Consider the following 22,573-nt stretch of genomic DNA (forward strand, 5'->3'; position numbering starts at 1 on the left):
GGAGTGGTTCTGCAGGTGGGGACCACAGACCACATCTCAGTACCAATACTTTCTGGATGATGTTTTGGTCACTTTTGAATGTTGGTTGTGCTTTCACACTCGTGGTAGCATGAGACGGACTCTACAACCCACAAAAGTTGCTCAGGTAGTGCAGCTCATCCATGATGGCACATCAATGCAAGCTGTGGCAAGAAGGCTGGAGGTGCTACCAGGAGACAGGCCAGTACACCAGGAGACGTGGAGGGGGCCGTAGGAGGGCAACAACCCGGCAGCAGGACCGCTACCTCCGCCTTTGTGCAAGGAGGAACAGGAGGACCACTGCCAGAGCCCTGCAAAATGACCTCCAGCAGGCCACAAATGTGCATGTGTCTGCACAAACAGTTAGAAACCGACTCCATGAGGGTGGTATGAGGGCCTGACATCCACAGATGGGGGTTGTGCTCACAGCCCAACACCGTGCAGGTTGCTTGGCATTTGCCACAGAACACCAGGATTGGCAAAGTCGCCACTGGCGCCCTGTGCTCTTCACAGATGAAAGCAGGTTCACACTGAGCACATGTGACAGACGTGACAGAGTCTGGAGACGCCGTGGAGAGCGATCTGCTGCCTGCAACATCCTTTAGCATGACCAGTTTGGCAGTGGGTCAGTAATGGTGTGGGGTGGCATTTCTTTGGAGGGCCGCACAGCCCTCTATGTGCTCGCCAGAGGTAGCCTGACTGCCATTAGGTACCGAGATGAGATCCTCAGACCCCTTGTGAGACCATATGCTGGTGCAGTTGGCCCTGGGTTCCTCCTAATGCAGGACAATGCCAGACCTCATGTGGCTGGAGTGTGTTACCAGTTCCTGCAAGATGAAAGCATTGAAGCTATGGACTGGCCCGCCCTCCCCAGACCTGTATCCGATTGAGCACATCTGGGACATCATGTCTTGCTTCATCCACCACAGACTGTCCAGGAGTTGGCAGATGCTTTAGTCCAGGTCTGGGAGGAGATCCCACAGTAGACCATCTGCAACCTCATCAGGAGCATGCCCAGGCGTTGTAGGGAGGTCATACAGGCACGTGGAGGCCACACACAATACTGAGCCTCATTTTGACTTGTTTAAAGGACATTAAATCAAAGTTGGATCAGCCTGTAGTGTGTTTTTCCACTTTAATTTTGGGGGTGACTCCAATTCCAGGCCTCCATTGGTTAATAAATTTGATTTCCATTGATGATTTTTGTGTAATTTTGTTGTCAGCACATTCAACTTTGTACAGAACAAAGTATTCAATGAGAATATTTAATTCATTCAGACCTAGGATGTGTTATTTGAGTGTTCCCTTTATTTTTTTGAGCAGTGTATATTACAATCATCATATTATATAGCACTTTGTACTTTTGCTCATTTTACCTTTCTACCCAGCTAATTTTTCTCTTTTCTCTGCTCTATGTAGAAACAGGAAGTATCTCATCCCTGCAGAAATCATTCCTCTCTTCAACTCCTGAACAAGCTGCTCCATCCCTCCACCTGTCATTGACTTTTGCAGTGATTATGACTCACACAGTGAAAATTGACCTCCTGTTTCTACATAGAGCTTCGAAGAATTTAGCTAGTCAGTTTTTAAACATGTGATGTCATAGGCCTAATGGAAAACAAAAGAATTATGTAGGTAGAAGGACAAAAGGAGCAATCGTACATACACTGTGTTATATAATATGATCACTGCAAAATATTAAGAGGATAAAAATGTCAATGAGTGTGCTTCTTTAAACCAGAATAAACATTCTAAAAAAACTAATACACAATAGTCAAAAAGGCATAGTAGGAAGAATTATTGTAACTTCTCTAATTGCCACCGTGGCTTTCATTCTGATTTCTACACTGATGGGGGCATTCATGACTTACAGACATGGCTACCCCAATACCGACACTTCACAGTACAGTCACTCACATTAAAAACTCACAGCACCCCAAATCAGAAAGGTCCTCACATGTACTTACATCTTCCTTTGATGAGCAGAAAGTAAGAGAAAAGCCTTATTCCATGTCATGGATACTCAAGAGAATATCTATTAATACTTGCAATTGACAAAATAGTACGACTTTATAGGAGCACAAGATATGATTTTCTCTTTTCTTTCTCATTTATGATATGCACTTTTTCCTAACATTACAGGCTGTGCATGCTGCAGAAAAAAATGCTGTCTGTCTCCGTTTTATGGACCATTCCTCTAACTTTTTTATTTTGTCATAAAATACGATGTTTATGGTTCATAAACATCACATCTATGACTGTGAAGCAGTACATGACAGGAGGTCATTGGATGTTAGATGTTCTCGTAGCAGATTTCATTTATAGGGACACTAGGTTGAGCAATAAAACATCCATCCTTGCTCCATCAGGAGTCTTGTAGTGATTACTAGTTAGATACATTCATAAGTATAAAGACATCCAACACATGGCTTTTGGACAGGTCACATTTAACCACAGGACTCTTCAGTATGGCAAGCCTCTTGTCATGAAAGCCTACATGTGCCTGACATAGAAGCTGAAGGACTTGACAGGTTCATCATTTCCATTCTGAATAAACTCATTGCATACAGTGTCTTGAAAAAGTATTCATACCCCATGAACTTTTTCACATTACACCCACAAACCTAAATGTATTTTATTGGGATTTTATGTGATATACCAACACAAAGTAGCAAGTATTTGTGAAGTGTAAACCAAATGATACATGGTTTTGTAATTATTTTAAAAACATAAATCTGAATATCGTGATGTGCATTTGTATTCAGCCCCCCTGAAAATCCTGAGTGACCAATTGCCTCCAGAAGTCACATAATAAGAAAATTGAGTCCATCTGTGTGTAATTTATTCTCAGTACAACTACAGCTGTTCTATGAAGCCCTCAGAGGTTTGTTTGAGAACACTAGGGATCAAACAGCATCATGAAAACCAAGGAACATACCAGACAGGTCAGGGATAAAGTTGTGGAAGAGAGTAAAGCATGGTTAGATTATTAAAAAAAAATAGCCCAAGCTCCGAACACCTCACGGAGCACTGTTCAATCCATCGTTAAAAAATGGAAGGCGTATGGCACAACTGCAAACCTACAAGACATGGCCATCCACCGAAACTGACATCCTAAGCAAGTAGAGCACTGTGATGAAAGCCGGCCGGTGGGTGCAGCTCTCTGGCGCCCCCTTACCTCTCAGGTCAGTCAAGGTACTGCACCTAGAGAAAGTAGTGCCAGGTAGCTGCAACCAGCGCAGGGAACACGGTAGTGTGTTATCCCTTCAACGTCACTACACAGCACAACTCGCTAGCGCCCTCTTAGCCTCAGGTCAGTCAAGGAACTGCACCTAGGATAAGCGGTCGCCAGGGAGACTGTCCTGTAACCTACTGGGTATCGGGGCCCTCTGTAGTGAGGGCGGTATATATATCTTCCTTGGCCGCGCCAGGAATATATATATCTGAACCTCCGACCGTCACTACCAGCCTTCCCCAATCCCCAGTTGGTATGCTGCCACCAGTCCCTATTTTAGATATACGCCCAGTCCGTGAATGGGCCTATATCGGGTCAGGAACCAACCCTGGGTAGCGTTTTTGGCTTGAGCCGAGCTCACACGGACGTGCGTTCGTTATGCAGAATAAAAGGCAGGCCCACAATTACTTGAGGTAATTGATTATAATAATACACTAGATACACGATATACAACTAAATATACACAGGTATAAGGTCAGGCTAAACTATACAACAATGGAATACAACACACAGAATCACCACAGCATATCAGTTACCGGTTTCTTGATTTTCTTGTGACGCAGGGAGAGGATTCTGCGGTCGCAGGCACGGTTCTTTGTTACAGGCTGAGGCCTACCACCGCATGGTCAAACTGCTCCTCCCCTTGGTGGCCTCAGCTGGTGCTCAGATGTTCAGCACACCACTCTTGGGTCAAGACTGACTTGTCTCTTGTCTGTCCTGCTATCTTACCTGCCCCGTCCCGCCCACTGCTGGTGAGGTCAGCTGGCTCAGTCTCCACCCTCAGGTCTAACTTCGATCAGAAGCCCAAATTCTAAGGAACCCAATAACTTCTTCTGGGATGGTCTCAGGATACCCCCAGGGGTTCCCATGGATTCGGGCCGCCGTAACCGACCTTTTGATATCAATTATGATACCATACGGTCCTCAGGAATGGCTCAGCGCTATATCTTGGCTTCCAGAGCACGTACAAACGTCTACCGCGGAGGCTTGTGTGCGCAATGGCTCCGGGACGCCGTGATATTTTTTTATTGGCCCATCCCATGCAACATGCGTGTACTTTTCATGTTTCTATATCTTATGCCTCCATGCTTGTGACAGACAAAGAAACTAGTCCTATGGGACAAATGGTCAGGTACAGATAGACGAAGCACCCCCCCCTGCTGGCTGTGTTTCCTCTCGAAGTCTTTGAAGCTCCTAGCATTCAAGTGTTAAGTAGGCTTCTTATCTTACAGGAGCCTGGATGGGGGGGAAACTATCTAGTTGACGTTTTAACAGAAGGTCCCAAGGGTGGGGGCTGCTGAAGTGTGGCCATCCCTGGATATGATTTATCATTACCAAGATGGCGGCTACAGGTTCATCACACCTCCCCCTATACGAGGGCGCGAGGGGGTAGCACATTCCTGTGTTCCCCCGTGCGTCCTTCTGCACCCTCCCCTTGCCGGGATAACCCGTCAGCGTTACCGTGGTCACGGCCTCTTCTGTGGCGAATGGAGAAGTGGTACTGCTGGAGAGCGAGGCTCCAGCGTAGCAACCTGCCATTCGACCCAGAGACCGTGTGTAACCAGCTGAGGGGGTTGTGGTCCGTCTCCACGGTGAAATGGCTCCCGTACAAGTAGGGCTGCAGACGCTGCAGGGCCCATACAATTGCCAGGCATTCTTTTCCCACCGTGGAGTAAGCCACCTCCCGGGGCAGTAGCTTCCTGCTCAGGTACAAGACAGGATGTTCCTGGCCTGTCGTGTTGACCTGACTTAGCACAGCACCGAGGCCAAAGTCACTGGCGTCGGTCTGTACCACAAACGGCCGGTCGAAGTCGGCAGCTTGCAGTACAGGGGAGCTACTTAGGGCGGCCTTGAGTGCCCCGAAAGCTGTCTCGCAGGCGACTGTCCAGTCGACTGCGACGGGCAGCTTCTTCTTGGTGAGGTCCGTCAGGGGCTTGGCCAGGGTGCTATAGTGTGGGACGAACCTCCTATAGTACCCGGCGGTCCCCAAGAAGGACATCACCTGCTTTTTGGTCCTAGGAGTGGGCCAGGATGCGATGGCATCCACTTTCCCAGGTTCTGGCTTCAGAACCCCCCCGCCTACCCGGTGACCCAGGTAGAGGACCTCACTCATGCCCAGCTGGCACTTTTCCGGCTTGATGGTCAAGCCTGCCCGGTGGATCCGACCGAGCACCTGCCGCAGGTGCTCTAGGTGATCCTCCCAAGTGGGACTGAAGACTGCAATATCGTCCAAGTACGCAGCCGCGTACCCTTCAAGTCCCTCAAGCAGCGTATTGACCATCCGCTGAAAAGTGGCAGGGGCATTCTTCATGCCGAATGGCATCACTGTGGACTCGTACAGTTCAAAAGGGGTGATAAAGGCAGAGCGTTCCCTTGCCGCGGGGGTCAGAGGAATCTGCCAGTACCCCCGGCTCAGATCCATGATGGTCAGGTACTTAGCCCCGGCCATCCGATCGAGCAGGTCATCGATGCGTGGTATGGGGAACGCATCGGTGGCCGTTACAGCGTTGAGCCCCCGGTAGTCCACGCAGAACCGTGTAGTTCGGTCCTTCTTTGGTACGAGGACTACAGGCGAGGCCCACGCGCTGCTGGATGCCTGGATCACCCCCAGCTTCAGCATCTCGTCTATCTCTTGGCGCATGTTTCCCTGCACCTCGAAAGAGACCCGATATGCTGAACGCCGGATCGGCGGGTGATCGCCAGTGTCCACGTCGTGGACAGCCATCTCAGTCCTTCCGGGCAGGCTGCTGAACAGCCCCCGGAAGGGGTGCAGGGTGGTCCCCAGCTGGGACCGTTGGTCCTCCGTGAGCTGGTGGCCAACCCCCACATCCTCGATGGACCCACCCGCCTTGGCTTGGGTGAGCAGATCCAGGAGGGTTTCTACCTCTCCTTCCTCGGGAAGGTTGCACACTGGGTGGGCAGTCGCTTCCCGCTCATGATGAGCCTTCATCATGTTCACGTGGAAGGCCTTCCTCCTTCCACGGGCGTGATCCAGGGTGACCAGATAGGTGACGGCATTGAGTTTCTGGTGCACGAAGTAGGGACCTTCCCAGGCTGCCTGAAGCTTGTTCTGTGGTACGGGGACCAGTACCCACACCTTTTGACCCACCTGGTAGGTCCTCTCACAAGCATTCTGGTCGTACCACCGCTTCTGGTCGGCCTGGGCCTGGGCCATATTGTCCTGCACCAGCTTTGCCAAGGCCATCATCCTGTCCCGGTGGCGCACGACATACTCGATGACCGACACCTCGGGGGTGGCCAAATCCCCTTCCCATGCTTCCTTCACCAGAGCCAGGGGGCCCCGTACCCGTCGCCCGTACAGGAGCTCAAAGGGGGAGAACCCCGTTGAGGCCTGCGGAACCTCCCGGTAAGCAAATAGGAGGTGTGGGAGGTAACGCTCCCAGTCTCTCCCGTGGGAGTCGACCAACATCTTAAGCATCTGCTTTAAGGTGCCATTGAACCGCTCACACAGGCCATTAGTCTGTGGGTGATACGGGCTGGCCACCAGATGTTGCACCTGCATTTGCTTACAGAGGGACTCCATCAGCCGCGACATGAACTGGGTCCCTCGGTCGGTGAGCATTTCTTGGGGGAAACCCACTCTGGAGAAGATCTCCAGTAAGGCGGTAGCCACCTTGTCGGCCCGAATGGACGACAAAGCTACCGCTTCCGGGTACCGGGTGGCATAGTCCACTACCGTGAGTATGAAGCATTTCCCGGAGTGGCTGGGAGTGGACAGAGGTCCAATAAGATCCACAGCGACCCTCGAGAAAGGCTCTTCGATGATTGGCAGAGTTACCAGTGGGGCTTTGGGGCGCGGCCCCGCCTTCCCCACCCTCTGACAGGTGTCACACGAACGGCAGTAGGCACCCACCGCGGCTCCCATCCCAGGCCAGTAGAAATGCTGAGCTATCCTGGCCTTGGTTTTAGCGATCCCTAGGTGTCCGGCCATCGGAATCTCGTGTGCGATCCGCAACAATTCCGCCCTGAACGGATAGGGTACCACTAACTGTCGGTCCCTGGGCCACGCCTCCGGTGAACCCTGCTGGACCGTTACCCGGTACAGCCGTCCCTGGTCCCAGACCACCCGCTCGCAGTCTGACTCCATGGGAGGCTGTGCCGCCTGTTCCTTGAGAGCTTTCAGGCTGTCGTCTGCTTCCAACGCAGCCTGAAATTCCTGACTTGATGTGGCCAGAATCGACGAAACTGCCACATCCTCCGTCAGCCCCTCCGGGCATGTCACCTGGCCGCTGTCTGACCCGGCAGACACTTGGTCAGAAGTGGGGAAGCCGTCGGACCTCTGCAAGGCTCCTTGGGCTCCGGCGCTCCCACTCCTGGTGACAGCGGCTATGACCGCTGTGACCGTGGGTAGTGCCTGCTTCCCCTCTGTTTCTGACCAAGCCGCCCGATCAGGCAGGCTTCCTAGGCCTTTGGACATCTCGGATGTGGGGAACTCCTGCCCTGGGGTCTTACCTGGCGGCTCCTCTCTTGGGACACCCCCACCTCCCATGGCCTGTTCCTCCCCCTGCAGTGGGCCTATACTCAGCAGCCTGGATACCCCTGGGAGCCCTACACTGCCGGTAGCTGCCCCCCTCTCCATCCCTGAGCTTCCCTCTACAGAATCCTGCCCGCCCCCTCCCTCACCGGAGGACAAGAGGTCACGGCACGCCGGCTGAGCACCTCTGCGGGCATCCCCACACTCCCCACCTGCTTTCACTAACCCTGTTTGTGTTGTGTCTGTGCAGGTGTTACCCTCAGGTTTCACTCCCTCCTCCTCAGCAGGACGCACACTACATACAACATGGTTGGCATTAGCAGCAGACAAATCAATACACTCTTGGGGGGCCGAACTTGGGGGTTCAGAGGGTACATACTGCGATACTAGACGCCCCAAGTCGGTCCCTAATAAAACATTTGCGGGAATATTTGGCGTTACTCCCACCTCCCGCATCCCCCTTCCGGCACCCCAGTCCAAATACACCATGGCAACGGGAAGTGCCGGCTCCACGCCTCCAACCCCGGAGACGGAAAGAGTCTTTCCTGGTACCAAGTCCTGGGGGGACACCACCTCAGGCCGTACCAGTGTTCGTTCAGCGCCCGTGTCCCGCAGTCCCATGACCGCAGAACGGCCTATGGTGACGGGTTGGATGTTGTCCAGGGACCTACCACCACCCCCTCCCACACACAAAACATTGGGCGCTCTCTGGGACTGGGATGGGGTCTTTTGGCGCTGGGGACACTCAGCCCTAAAGTGTCCTGGTTTGTTGCATAGATGACAACGTTTTACGTCTGGTCCTTGCCTGGAGAGGGCAACAGGGGGATACACCCCTTGTGTTCTAGGGGCCGGGGAAACAGGGGCATGACTGGGCTTACCCCCTCTCCAGGTGCTGCTGGCAGACTTCTTCAGCTCAGGCGCCCTGTTATTGGCATACTCGTCTGCCAGGGCGGCTGTAGCAGAAGCCCCTGTTGGTTTTCGGTCACGGAGGAACTGTCGGAGGTCCTCTGGGCAGTTCCACAAGAACTGCTCCGTGACGAACAGTTCCTGGACCTCCTGGCGGGTAGTAAGCGCTAGACCCGAGGTCCAGTGCTCTGCGGCTCTCAACAGCGCCCGCATATGATCGGTCCAGGTGTCCTTGGGGCCACGCAGCAGGCTCCGGAACTTCTGGCGATACGACTCGGGAGTGAGGTTGTACTGCCGGATCAGGGCCCGCTTGATGCAGTCGTAGTTCTGTACCTCCCCGGCAGGTAAGTCCCCCAAGGCATCCAGGGACTTACCCCTCAAACGGGGGGTCAGGTATCTGGCCCACTGATCCCGGGCCAGATGGTGCTGAAGACAGGTCCGTTCAAATGCCACCAGAAAGGAGTCCAGGTCCCCATCCTTCTCCAGTAGAGGGAAGTCCTCAGCTCGGACTTTGGACGACTTGGTCTCCTGATGGGTTGGTTGCTCTAGCGGAAGCCCCCGCTGGGCCAGGTCCAGTTGGTGCTGGCGCTCCGCAGCTCGCTCTGCACGCTCCGCAGCCTCCCGGCGCTCTGCAGCTTCACGCTCCGCAGCCTCCCGGCGCTCTGCAGCTTCACGCTCCGCAGCCCGCTCCGCAGCCCGCTCCGCAGCCCGCTCTGCACGCTCCTCCTCCGCTGCCTTCTCTGATGCTGCCAGGAGGGTTTTGTAGACGGCATCGCCATGAGACTGGAGACTTGCCATAGCCGCTTGTAAAAGGGCTTGTGATCTGGACAGGCTGGGCTGGGTAGGTGGTGGGCAGCCCACTGCGGGACCGTATACTGGGGACTGGCTCCCTGAGGTGCCCGGGCTGGACTCCTCCTCGCCATGAGTAACAATGTCCTCCCCTCCTGCCACACGGACCGTAGCATTAGCCTCTTGCAGGGTCTTGCTCCTGGTGCCGTCTGCCATCTTGGTAACCGACACCGCTGCAACCCTGAGTTTGCACACACCTTGTTATACTTTTAGCCTGACCGTCTAACGTTGGGCTGACCTTAAGACTCCAGCAGTGGAAGTTACCACTGGCAGTCTTTAGTGCCTGGGAGTAGGGGTCCCACAACACTATTATTCTGCAATCCCACCGCTCTGCCACCAATGTGATGAAAGCCGGCCGGTGGGTGCAGCTCTCTGGCGCCCCCTTACCTCTCAGGTCAGTCAAGGTACTGCACCTAGAGAAAGTAGTGCCAGGTAGCTGCAACCAGCGCAGGGAACACGGTAGTGTGTTATCCCTTCAACGTCACTACACAGCACAACTCGCTAGCGCCCTCTTAGCCTCAGGTCAGTCAAGGAACTGCACCTAGGATAAGCGGTCGCCAGGGAGACTGTCCTGTAACCTACTGGGTATCGGGGCCCTCTGTAGTGAGGGCGGTATATATATCTTCCTTGGCCGCGCCAGGAATATATATATCTGAACCTCCGACCGTCACTACCAGCCTTCCCCAATCCCCAGTTGGTATGCTGCCACCAGTCCCTATTTTAGATATACGCCCAGTCCGTGAATGGGCCTATATCGGGTCAGGAACCAACCCTGGGTAGCGTTTTTGGCTTGAGCCGAGCTCACACGGACGTGCGTTCGTTATGCAGAATAAAAGGCAGGCCCACAATTACTTGAGGTAATTGATTATAATAATACACTAGATACACGATATACAACTAAATATACACAGGTATAAGGTCAGGCTAAACTATACAACAATGGAATACAACACACAGAATCACCACAGCATATCAGTTACCGGTTTCTTGATTTTCTTGTGACGCAGGGAGAGGATTCTGCGGTCGCAGGCACGGTTCTTTGTTACAGGCTGAGGCCTACCACCGCATGGTCAAACTGCTCCTCCCCTTGGTGGCCTCAGCTGGTGCTCAGATGTTCAGCACACCACTCTTGGGTCAAGACTGACTTGTCTCTTGTCTGTCCTGCTATCTTACCTGCCCCGTCCCGCCCACTGCTGGTGAGGTCAGCTGGCTCAGTCTCCACCCTCAGGTCTAACTTCGATCAGAAGCCCAAATTCTAAGGAACCCAATAACTTCTTCTGGGATGGTCTCAGGATACCCCCAGGGGTTCCCATGGATTCGGGCCGCCGTAACCGACCTTTTGATATCAATTATGATACCATACGGTCCTCAGGAATGGCTCAGCGCTATATCTTGGCTTCCAGAGCACGTACAAACGTCTACCGCGGAGGCTTGTGTGCGCAATGGCTCCGGGACGCCGTGATATTTTTTTATTGGCCCATCCCATGCAACATGCGTGTACTTTTCATGTTTCTATATCTTATGCCTCCATGCTTGTGACAGACAAAGAAACTAGTCCTATGGGACAAATGGTCAGGTACAGATAGACGAAGCACCCCCCCCTGCTGGCTGTGTTTCCTCTCGAAGTCTTTGAAGCTCCTAGCATTCAAGTGTTAAGTAGGCTTCTTATCTTACAGGAGCCTGGATGGGGGGGAAACTATCTAGTTGACGTTTTAACAGAAGGTCCCAAGGGTGGGGGCTGCTGAAGTGTGGCCATCCCTGGATATGATTTATCATTACCAAGATGGCGGCTACAGGTTCATCACAAGCACTAATTAGAGAAGCAGCCAAGAGGCCCATGGGCACTATGAAGGAGCTGCAGAAATCCACAGCTAAGGTGGGAGAATAAGTCCACAAGACAACTATTAGTCATATAGTCCACAAATCTGACCTTTATGGAAGGGTGGCAAGAAAAAAGCCCTTTTTGAAAGCAAGACATAAGAAGTTCCATTTGCAGTTTTCAAAAAGCAATATGGGGACACAGGTAGCATGTGGAAGAAGGTGCTCTGGTTAGATGAGACCAAAATAGAACTTTTGCTAAATGCAAAACTCTATGTGTCGGGGAAAACTAACATCACCCTGAAAACACCATCACCACCGTCAAACATGCCGGTGGCAGCATCATGCTGTGGGGATGCTTTTTTTCAGCAGGGACAGGGAAACTGGTCAGAGTTGATGGGAAGATGGATGGATCTAAATACAGGGCAATCCTGGAGGAAACCTGTTAGAGGTTACAAAAGACTTGAAACTGGGGCATAGGTTCTGAGTATGTTCACCTTCCAGCAGGACAACAACTGCCAGATCTACAACAGAATAGTTTACATCAAAGCATATTCATGTGTTTGAATGGCCCAGTCACAATCCAGTCCTAAATCCCATTGAGAATCTGTGGCAAGACTTGAAAATTGCTGTTCAGACACTCACCATCCAATTTCACTGAGCTAGAGCTATTTTTTTTATATAACTGAATTTTTATTACATTTTTCCAAAAATAAAATTACAGAATGACATCATAAAATTCAAAATATTAGCAAACAATATTGCATAGTTTGACCAAATAATCAGTAAAAATGAGTAAACTCAACACTGAAGAGTTCACATCTTACAATCACAATTAAACATGGACAATAACCGAAAAGGACAGGACAAACAGTGACAAGACAGTGACACAGAAGGAAGGAAGGGGGAGAAAAGTTGAAGACCAATTCTAGTTCAACACCTACTACATAACCTACTTTTCGTAACCATGTTCAGTCTCTTTGTACCCAGTATGTGTCCCAGGGGGCCCAGACCACCTCATAGCGCTTGGTTATGTTATTTAATAGGGCTGTGGGATATTCCATGCTTCGCACATCCTGTATACGTGTGTCTAACTCGGTATTTGATGGAGGTAGAGTCCTTCTCCACTTACACGCTATCAGACATCTAGCAGAAGTGGTCATGTGAAGTAAAAGTTGTCGGGTTTTACGGCTGATTTGAAACGGAGGGATATTAAGTAAATAAGATTTAGGATCAGGGTACCTGAAGACCAATGGATTTAAGATCTTTAACAGATTTCCAAAAGCCTAGAATACCCGTACAAGACCAGAATAAGTGAGGTAAATTGCCTCAGAGTTGCCATATCTTCAGCAGCAGTTGCGAATACTAGGATTAAGTTTATGGAATAGGGAAGGAGTGTGATACTAAAACATAAGTAGCTTATATTGATTTTCCTTACAGGTGAATACCCCATAAGATTTACAGCAGTAATTGCAGCAAAAGGTGGTCTTACAAAGTATTCAGGGGGGCTGAGTACAAATGGACTTCACAATATTCAGATTCATATTTTTCAAATAATTAGAAAACAATGTATCATTTACTTTACAGTTCACAAATACATCCTACTTTGTGTTGGTATATCACATAAAATCCCAATAAAATACATTTAAGTTTGTGGGTGTAACGTGAAAAAATGTGAAAAAGTTCATGGGGTGTGAATACTTTTTCAAGGCATTGTAGCTGTAAAAATATCTATATATACCGCACACATATACTTTCCAGAATAATAGGACATAAATACAAAACCTTACAAATATTACATATCGAATCTGCTATTAAATACATATTTTAAATTAAAAATGGGATTATTATAAAGAATATGTCTACTTTTACTTCTACATTTATTCTTTATAAAATATTGCTTTAAATACATTTAGTATATATGCACATGTTAAGTATTTGTTGCAGAAATTTCTGCTTCACGTGTCTCTTGGCAGGAAAAATGCTGCATAAATGAGTGTTTACGTCGCATGTTTGCGTGCAGTTTTTAAGCGTTTTTTTCCCTGTCATTAAAATAGGTGGAAAACCCTGCAAAAAAGCTGAAAGAATTAACATGCTACAGACATGAAACTGCTTGAAATCTGCAAGGAAAAAATAAGTAACATGTTCATGAGATTTCAGAAATCTCATACACTTTGCTGGGACAAATATGCAAAAACACGACGAAAAGACGATGTGTACACAAGCCATAACGGTGAATCTCAGATCTTCTGATTGACCACACTGGTCAGTTATAGGACAATAAGCTGTATCTGCATATAAAGGATATCGTTCGGATTTTAAAGAGGAACCGTTTGCTCTCCTGATAAGTCTTTTAGAAAATAATTTTAATTCCCATATTGTAACATGTATGAGGCAGTGACCGGGATCGTATACGAGGGACGTTATATATCCCCCAGAATGTGTACAGAGACCTATTAAACCTGTTGGAGTGCATTGCAGTCACAGACACAGCTGCGGCTGCAATGCAGGAATGAAGGTGAGCATTGGTCTGGTCAGACTACCTGGCTAAGGCAGATTAAGTAAAACCCGGCAGGGCCTTCATTTCTTGGAGGAGGCTACAGGAAGGCAGTGGGGCGGCCTCCTCCTTCCAACCCGGGTTTTCCAGTAGCTCTTGCCACAGGTCCTTTAAAAACCCTGCACTAAGGGTTAGTGTTGTTCTATGTTGGGACCTGCTAGGAGCATAGCAGGAAAGCTCAGTGGACCTGTGAGTAGCTGAACCCACGCCTGGGAAGGCTCTGCACCCGTCAGGCTCTGAGCGGCCGTTGCCCCTGGCAACCGTTGTTATGGACTTGTGTTAACTCGGCTGCGAACCGGAGGACTTTTCTGTTTACCCGTGAGTGCTGAATAAAAGCTGCTTATGTTGGACTTGCTTGGGTCACTGCCTCAGTTACTGCACGGTGTGAACACTGCCGCCTTACACATGTTTGGAGCATTTTTTCCTATAGCACTGAGTTATACTGTTCCTCTGTTATACCAGTTAGAAATGTATCATTAATTTGACATTTGGATGTCATTAATTGGGAAGGGGGGGTCCCTACACACTCTTAGGCCTCTTTCAGACGTCAGTGTGTCCGGTACGAGTGGTGACAGTTTTCACACGTACTAGAGACACTGACACAAGCAGACCCATTCAAATGAACCGTGTGTCCGTGGGCAAAACAAGCTGACATGTCCATTTTTTACCCGCAGCATAGACCGCAAAACGTCCCGCACATGTGCGCACTGATGACACACAGATGATATCCGTGTGACACATACCAGCGTCTGGGAATCAGCGTACAGTTAGCGCAGTTCCCAAGCACCGGGTGCTGAACCCTGCCCTCACCACTGTCCCCTGTTTGCACTGCGATCAGCGCTAGCAAGGGACAATGATGAGCGTAGTATTCTGCTCCCACTGTGTCCTGGTGTAAAAATAAGAATAAAATAAAAAAATCCTTATAATAACCTGTCCGAAGATGTCCCAAGCTGTAATCCATCTGACCGCTCATGCCGAGGAGCTGGGGAGAATGACTCGCTGCAGTGAGCGGGCATCGGAGCTCCGGGGCCCGCTTGCTGCAGCAAGTCATTCTCCCCGGCATGAGCGGTCAGATGGATTACAGCAGGGGACATCTTCGGACAGGTGAGCATAACAATTTTTTAATTTTCTTCTTATTTTTACACCAGGACACAGTGGGAGCAGAATACTACTCTCATCATTGTCCCTTGCTAGCGCTGATCACAGTGCCGACAGGGGACAATGATGAGGGCAGCATTCAGCACCCCGGCACTTGGGAATAGTGCTAACTGTATCACTGATTCCTAAGAGCCGGTAAGTGTGATCCTGATGCGGCACACGGTTGCCACACGTGTGCCACGAGTATCACACGGACACGGCTATCTCCGATACTGGTTTTTCCAGTACCGGAAATATCCGGACGTGTGAAACAGGCCTTAGGCCGGGGGTATACGACCATTGATTCTCCCATGAGAGAGAATAGGGACGATTATTCTAATGACACTTGGCTCAAACGCTGTCAGAGTGTGATCCAAGTATCATCTGAGTGTGATCCAATTCTCTTGCATAAGAGTCTCCCAGCACAGGAGAAGATGAAGAACTTAATTTCTCCACCTTCTCCATTCTGTGTTCATGGATGTTGGACTGCACTCAGATGAGATCCGAGTGCAGTCTGATGTTTCACACGCACCCATTGATTTGTGTGGATGCGTGTAATCTGATCATCGGATGCACCTGTAGCATGCGGTGATTGTTTTCTCATGCTGAATCAACATGAGAAAACAATTGCTGATCTGCACTGCCCCATAGTATAACACTGAGCCGAGTGCTATCCAATAAAAGATCACAAAGCCCTCGGTCGTGTTAAACACTAGTGTGAACAAGCCCTTATACTGTACAATCACTATTGACAGTGTCAAACTATGTAGGGACACACCCCTATGACAATGAGAATGGTAACACCCATTTGTCAAATTATTCATAAGTTTAAGGAAGAATAACAGAGGAACAGCACAAAGCAAATTTCTAAGAAGAAATGCTTAAAAATTGTCATTGCCTTCGGAATACAAATATTTCCTGTAACATATGTGTCAGAAGAATAGACAGGTCCTTTTTAAAAGGTCTGTTATAGTGATAAATGCTCTTTAAATCATTTTCTCTCCTATAAGTTTTACTAAGTAAAATCAGGTGCTGAAAAACGTTTCCTTTCTATACTGTTTTTATTTTCTGATCTTTACTTTAGATTTTATACCATTTTCTGTATATGATTGTAGGGACAGCCATTTTGCCTGCTGTTAAGTGCATTCAGTGATAAAATATATTTTATAGCACCTAGACAAACTATAAGAACCTGCAGTCTAAAACTGACTTTTATTGAAGAGTCTTCTAGACATTCTCTGTGATCTGTGCAGAGGTGGTGCTGCAGGGAGGGGGAGGAGGTGAGCTGAGACGGCGCCTATTCTGAAGTGTGTGCTCCTCTGTTATCTACATATAGGTGATATCTTTCAGGGCAATCCTGACTGTGATGATAATGATATGACCGCTGAATAGTGATCTCTACAGACTTAATTTGAAGAATAGGTCATATTACAATGGCACATGCCCTTTAAAACCTTTTTTTACCACAGTTAAAAAAAAAAATACAAATAAAAAACATAATTTGCAACTATGCACAATAGCATCCTTAGCACTGATGTTTTTAAATATCTGCAAATTTAGAACACAGCTATTTTTGGCTTCAAAGAGTTTTCAGCTCTTTATTACCGCGGTCCTAGAACCTTAGCTGCCTATTTTTTTCTATTGCTATTGTCACATGAAAACTGTTTTTTTTCAGGACAAGTTGTATTTTTTATGGTACCATTGTGGGGTATATATAATGTCTTTTTTTATTATTAGCAACAGCACATACATATATTTACAGTATCTAGCTATCTATCTATGAGTGAGAATTAAATATGTATAAGTCACAGTGTTCAAGTTAAAATTGTTCATTCATCTTCTATTTAGGTTTAAATATAAAAGACACTGCAGAAGATAAAATCTGGTAATGAGTGATATATGATCAGTGTGACCTACCTAATCTCAGTTACATCTGACTTGTCCAACTTCTGCAGTTCCAGCTTTGCAGCTTCCAGTATAGGCAAGGCTTCGGCCAGAGCGCTCTCAGCCTCCTGCTTTTCTACAGCAATAACTTTATTTTGCTCCTCTATTTCTGCAGCTTTCTCCTCCGCAAGCTTCCTTTTCTCCTCCGCTGTAATTAGAAATAAACATTCTGTTGTTTTTTTTTTTTGTTTTTGCGGTCTTTTCTCTTTTAAACATGACTTAGTGTCCACACCTTGGCATGCAATCATTGAGGTTATTAATAGTTGCCTGAAGAAGGTTCTGCCATGCTTAATTCACCGGGGCAATGGAATTCATCAAGATCAGCTGCTGGCAGCTTCCCAGATGTGCTCGATGGGAAACAAATCTGGAGATGCTGCATGCCATGGTAGAATGTGTAGGCCATGTAGGCTGCTAAAAGTACCATGAGCAACATGCAGCTAAGCATTGTCATGTTGAAAAACAGCTTGACAAATGGCCATACCACTGGTTCCATGATTGATCCATACTGTACTGGAAGTGAAATTGGATCTCACCTACCAAGACTAGGCATCAAACAGTGTCTACACAAACCATCAGAAGGCGTTTGCACAACACTGAGTCAGACGTCCAGCTATAGGTTTTTGAGTGACCTCAACCCACCACTCTCAAAGACTATCAAGGTGCAGAGCAAAATGGCAATTAAGGCTAGAATAGAAGAATATCTTCAGCGAAGAGTATTGCTTTTGTCTTAGATGCAATAATAGCAGGAGATTGGTCTAGAGACTACTTGAGCAATGGCATGAAGAGATCTTCACAATAGAACGTCTCAGCCGTCCAATTCACTGGATTATGTTGTAGGGTGACATAATTTACAAAAGCTAGATCCTTCTAGTCTTCATTACAGGTACACTAAAAGCTCTTCATTACATTGATTTGGTCATTGTACCAGTAGTACGGTCATTTCTCCAAAGTGTCCCATGAGATATTTTATAACAAGGCAACACCAAGCTGCATGTTAGTAGTGCTATTGTGAGCAGCCTGCATGGCCTAAAATGTGCAAACAAGGACTGCAGCATCTCCAGCCCTGACTCCTATTGAACACACCTGGGATGTCATTGTGTCATTAGTTGGAAGTTGCAAAGGGAGCTGCCAGCAGCGGATTTTGATGATTTGCGTGCATTCAGGGTGGCATTATATTTTTCAGACAACCATCAATAACCTCAATGATAGCAGCCAAGGCAGGTAAATGCATGCATTTCTGAAAGCGTTCTTACTTGATAATGAATAATTTAAGATGTTGGAAAAAGCATTTTTCCATTTTTTTTTATCATTTCCGCATCACTAACATGTCTATCAGTCCTGTGATTTCCATAATTCCACAACTTTTCCGTGTTGAAATTTCAGTGTTCACGAGTGTGTATATGGATCATCAACTGCAGTTGAATAGCTTGTCATGCCATCCAAAATCAACTGGGAAGCCATATATAACTAATACACAATGCGATGTAAAACCATGTGCGGCTTCACTGTTTTCCTATTGGATAGAACGTTGCAAGTGACCTTTCAAATGCACAGAAAAAAATCTCAGACTATATTTTGTGATGGTTGTAAGGTTCATATTCCTTAATCCTCCATGACATACATTTCTTGATTTTTGGAGAGACTCATTCATAGACACATGCCATTAATATAAATGAACACATTAATTACAGTGATTTGCTCACCTACTGCAGTGTTCACAGATATCTCATCCAGTAATGCTTCGCATGCAGCCGATTTCTCTGCTAATACCACCTTCTGCTCAGCCAGCTTTACATTCAGTTCTGCCAGTTGGACCGCAGCTTCCTTCAGCTTGTCTAGTCCTCCTTCCAATCGCTTACATTGTGCTGCAGTAGGACAAAACAAAATAAATATTTTCCACACATTTTTCTGTTCAGCTACCCCAACCAGTTTTGCAAAAGTGAGAATGGACAGCCATATTATTTGTCCCTTTGAATTTGCAGCTCATATGCACATGTAGCAAATGATAAAAACACCAGCCATCTATGTACTGAAAAACAGAGCAGGCTAGAAACATAAAGGCCCCGACTGATCAAAGTGCTTTCTGCGGATTTCTGACAAGACACTAATTTTTTGGGCAACTGAGAGTTGCACAAAAATGTTGTGACTTTTGCAGTTTTCACGCCAGTTCCAGACAGATCCGCCAAAGTAAGCAGAGCTGACACCGGATATGGATGCGACAATACAGCTCATCTAAAGGCCCCGTCACACTTAGCGACGCTGCAGCGATCCCGACAACGATGCGACCTGTCAGGGATAATTGCTGCGTCGCTATGTGGTCGCTGGTGAGCTGTCAAACAGGCAGGCTCACCAACGATCAGGGGAGCAGCGACATCGTGGAAAGAATCTTTCCACGATGTCCTGCTCCTGGTTACCAGCCTGCTGAAGCAGGAGCAGGCTGGTAACCATGATAAACAGCGGGTTACTAGGGGCACACGCGCACCTAGTAACCCGCTGTTTATCATGGTTACCGATCTGCTATGGTGAGCGGGAGGTTACCGCTCACCGTAGCAGAGTGGTAACCATGATAAACAGCGGGTTACTAAGTGCGCGTGCGCCCCTAGTAACCCGCTGTTTATCATGGTTACCAGCCTGATCGCTGCTCCCGCTGGTCACACACAGCGATGTGTGCTGACCAGAGGGAGGGCAATGACCAAAAAAAGGTCCAGGACATTCTGCAGCGATCAGCGACCTCACAGCAGGGGCCTGATCGCTGCAAAGTGTCACACATAGCGACATCGCTGGTGAGGTCGCTGTTGCGTCACCAAAACCTTGACTCAGCAGCGATCTCGCTAGCGATCTCGCTTAATTCATGACAAGGTGTGGTGTACCTTACTCCAAAATCTTATTAAGTCTCTGACTGGAACAAAATCCATAAAATTGAGCCACAGCATATACTGGTATTAGTGCAATGCATAGGTGTGCATTCACATTGTGGTCATTTAACAGACAAAGCTTAAGATAAAAACAAAATAAGCAAATACCCTGTAGTAAGAAAATAAATAGTAATAGTACATGAATATAACATTATTATTATTTATTATTAAAGTGCCATTTATTCCATGGCGCTTTACATGTGAAAAAGGGGTATACATACATGAATTATTACAAAGATCTTTAACAAAACGTGACGACGACTGGTACAGGAGGAGTGAGGACCCTGCCCGCGAGGGCTCACAGTCTACAAGGGATAGGTGAGGATACAGTAGGTGAGGGTAGACCCGGTCGTGCAGCAGTATGGTGGAGCAATGGTTACTGCAGGTTGTAGGCTTGTCGGAAGAGGGGAGTCTTCAGGTTCCTTTTGAAGGTTTCCACGGTAGGCGAGAGTCTGATATGTTGGGGTAGAGAATTCCAGAGTAGGGGGGATGCACGGGAGAAATCTTGTATGCGATTGTGGGAAGAGGAGATAAGAGGGGAGTAGAGAAGGAGATCTTGTGAGGATCGGAGGTTGCGTGCAGGTATGTACCGGGAGACTAGGTCAGAGATATAAGGAGGAGACAGGTTGTGGATGGCTGTGTATGCCAGGGTTAGGGTTTTGAACTGGATTCTCTGGGCAATGGGGAGCCAGTGAAGGGATTGACAGAGGGGAGAGGCCGGGGAATAGCGTGGGGACAGGTGGATTAGTCGGGCAGCAGAGTTTAGGATAGATTGGAGGGGTGCGAGAGTGTTGGAGGGAAGGCCACAGAGCAGGAGGTTGCAATAGTCGAGGCAGGAGATGATGAGGGCGTGCGTGCACTATTGTTTTTGCAGATTCGTGGTTGAGGAATGTGTGGATCCGGGAGATATTTTGAGTTGGAGTCGGCAGGAAGTAGAAAGGGCTTGGATATGTGGTTTGAAGGAGAGATCAGAGTCCAGAGTTACCCGAAGGCAGCGAGCTTGAGGGACTGGGGAGAGTGGACAGCCATTGACGTTGATAGATAGGTCAGGTGGGGGGGATGAATGAGATGGTGGAAAGACAATGAATTCTGTTTTATCCATGTTAAGTTTTAGAAATCTGTCAGAGAAGAAAGATGAGATAGCGGACAGACATTGTGGGATTTTGGTTAGTAGGGAGGAGATATCGGATCCAGAGAGGTAGATCTGTGTGGTGTCAGCATAGAGGTAGTACTGAAAGCCATGAGACTCTATGAGTTGTCCCAGGCCAAAGGTGTAGATGGAAAAGAGCAGGGGTCCTAGGACTGAACCTTGGGGGACACCGACAGATAGGGGGTGAGATGAGGAGGTGATGTGTGAGTGGGAGACACTGAATGTCCTGTCTGTTAAGTATGAGGAGATCCAAGATAGGGCCAAGTCTTTGATGCCATGAGATGAGAGAATCTGTAGTAAGAGGAAATGGTCCACTGTGTCGAAGGCAGATGACAGGTCTAGGAGGAGGAGGGCAGAGTAGTGTCGCTTGGATTTGGCCATTAGTAGGTTGTTGGTGACTTTAGTCAGGGCAGTCTCAGTAGAATGGTGTGGTCGGAAGCCAGATTGGAGGCAGTCAAAGAGAGAGCAGGAGGAGAGGTGGGAAGACAGTTCAGAATGGATGTGTTGTTCCAGTAGTTTTGAGGCGTAAGGGAGAAGTGATATGGGGCGATAGCTAGTCAGAGAGGATGGGTCAAGGGAGGGCTTTTTGAAGATGGGTGTGATCGAGACATGTTTGAAGCATGAGGGAAGACACCAGTTGTTAGTGACAGGTTGAAAAGGTGGGTAAGGGTTGGGATGAAGACTGTGGTAAGGTTGGGGATGAGATGGGACGGGATTGGGTCAAGTTCACAGGTGGTGAGGTGTGATTTGGAGAGTAAAGAGGAAAATTGGTCTTCCGTAGTGGTGGAGAAGCTGGTTTTGGAGGAGGAGGATTGAGTAGGTGTGAGGAGGGGCTGGGGGGACTTTAGGCAAAAGCTTTGTCTGATGGTGTCAATCTTCTGCTTGAAGAATGAGGCAAAGTCTTCGGCTGAGATGAGAGGAGAGGGGGGAGACGCTGGAGGACGTAGGAGAGAATTGAAGGTGTTGAATAATTGTTTACGGTTGTGAGACAGGGACGATATGAGAGGTGAGAAGTATGTTTGTTTTGCAGCAGTGAGTGTGGATTTGAAGGTAATGAGGGACTATTTGAATGCGATGAAGTGCTCGTTGGAGTGGGACCTTTTCCATCTACGCTCAGCAACCCTGGAGGAGATTAGCAGCTCTTTGGTTAGGCTGGTATGCCAGGGTTGCCTGTTCATTGTGCGAGCTTTGGTATGTGTGAGGGGGCAACCGAACTTAGAGCTGCAGCTGTTGTGGCATTATATAGAGCGGCAGCAACATCCGCGTCATGTAAGGAACTGATGTCTGCAAGAGGGAGGAGGGATTCAAAGAGTGAGTGTAGGTCAAGGTGTTTAAGATTTCTGCCAGGGTATGCAAGTTTGTGGAGTGGGGATTGTTGCCCTGGAGAGGAGAGGGTAGAGAATGTAAGTAGGTTGTGGTCATATAGCAGGAGAGGTGAATTAGACAGGTTAGATAGGGAACAGAAGCGGGTGAAGATGAGGTCCAGTGTGTGGCCATCTTTGTGAGTGGGGGCAGAAGATCATTGAGCAAAGCCGAAGGAGGAAGTGAG

General features: G+C 48.2%; 1 protein-coding gene across 1 annotated transcript in view; it reads right to left on the reverse strand.

Annotated features, from left to right (window-relative positions):
* Window positions 1-22,573, reverse strand: part of DNAH10 (dynein axonemal heavy chain 10) — a 192,677-nt gene that overhangs the window by 43,764 nt on the left and 126,340 nt on the right. Inside the window, exons 56-57 of the mRNA XM_073676172.1 lie at window positions 18,663-18,824; window positions 16,933-17,107 (exon numbers count right to left, since the gene is read on the reverse strand). Coding sequence (XP_073532273.1) covers window positions 16,933-17,107; window positions 18,663-18,824 — 337 coding nt within the window. The remainder of the gene's footprint in view (window positions 1-16,932; window positions 17,108-18,662; window positions 18,825-22,573) is intronic.

This window comes from Phyllobates terribilis, unplaced genomic scaffold (assembly GCF_046119375.1).
Source record: "Phyllobates terribilis strain yellow unplaced genomic scaffold, ASM4611937v1 Scaffold_1__5_contigs__length_1240528914, whole genome shotgun sequence".
In the NCBI taxonomy this organism is placed as follows: Eukaryota; Metazoa; Chordata; class Amphibia; order Anura; family Dendrobatidae; genus Phyllobates; species Phyllobates terribilis.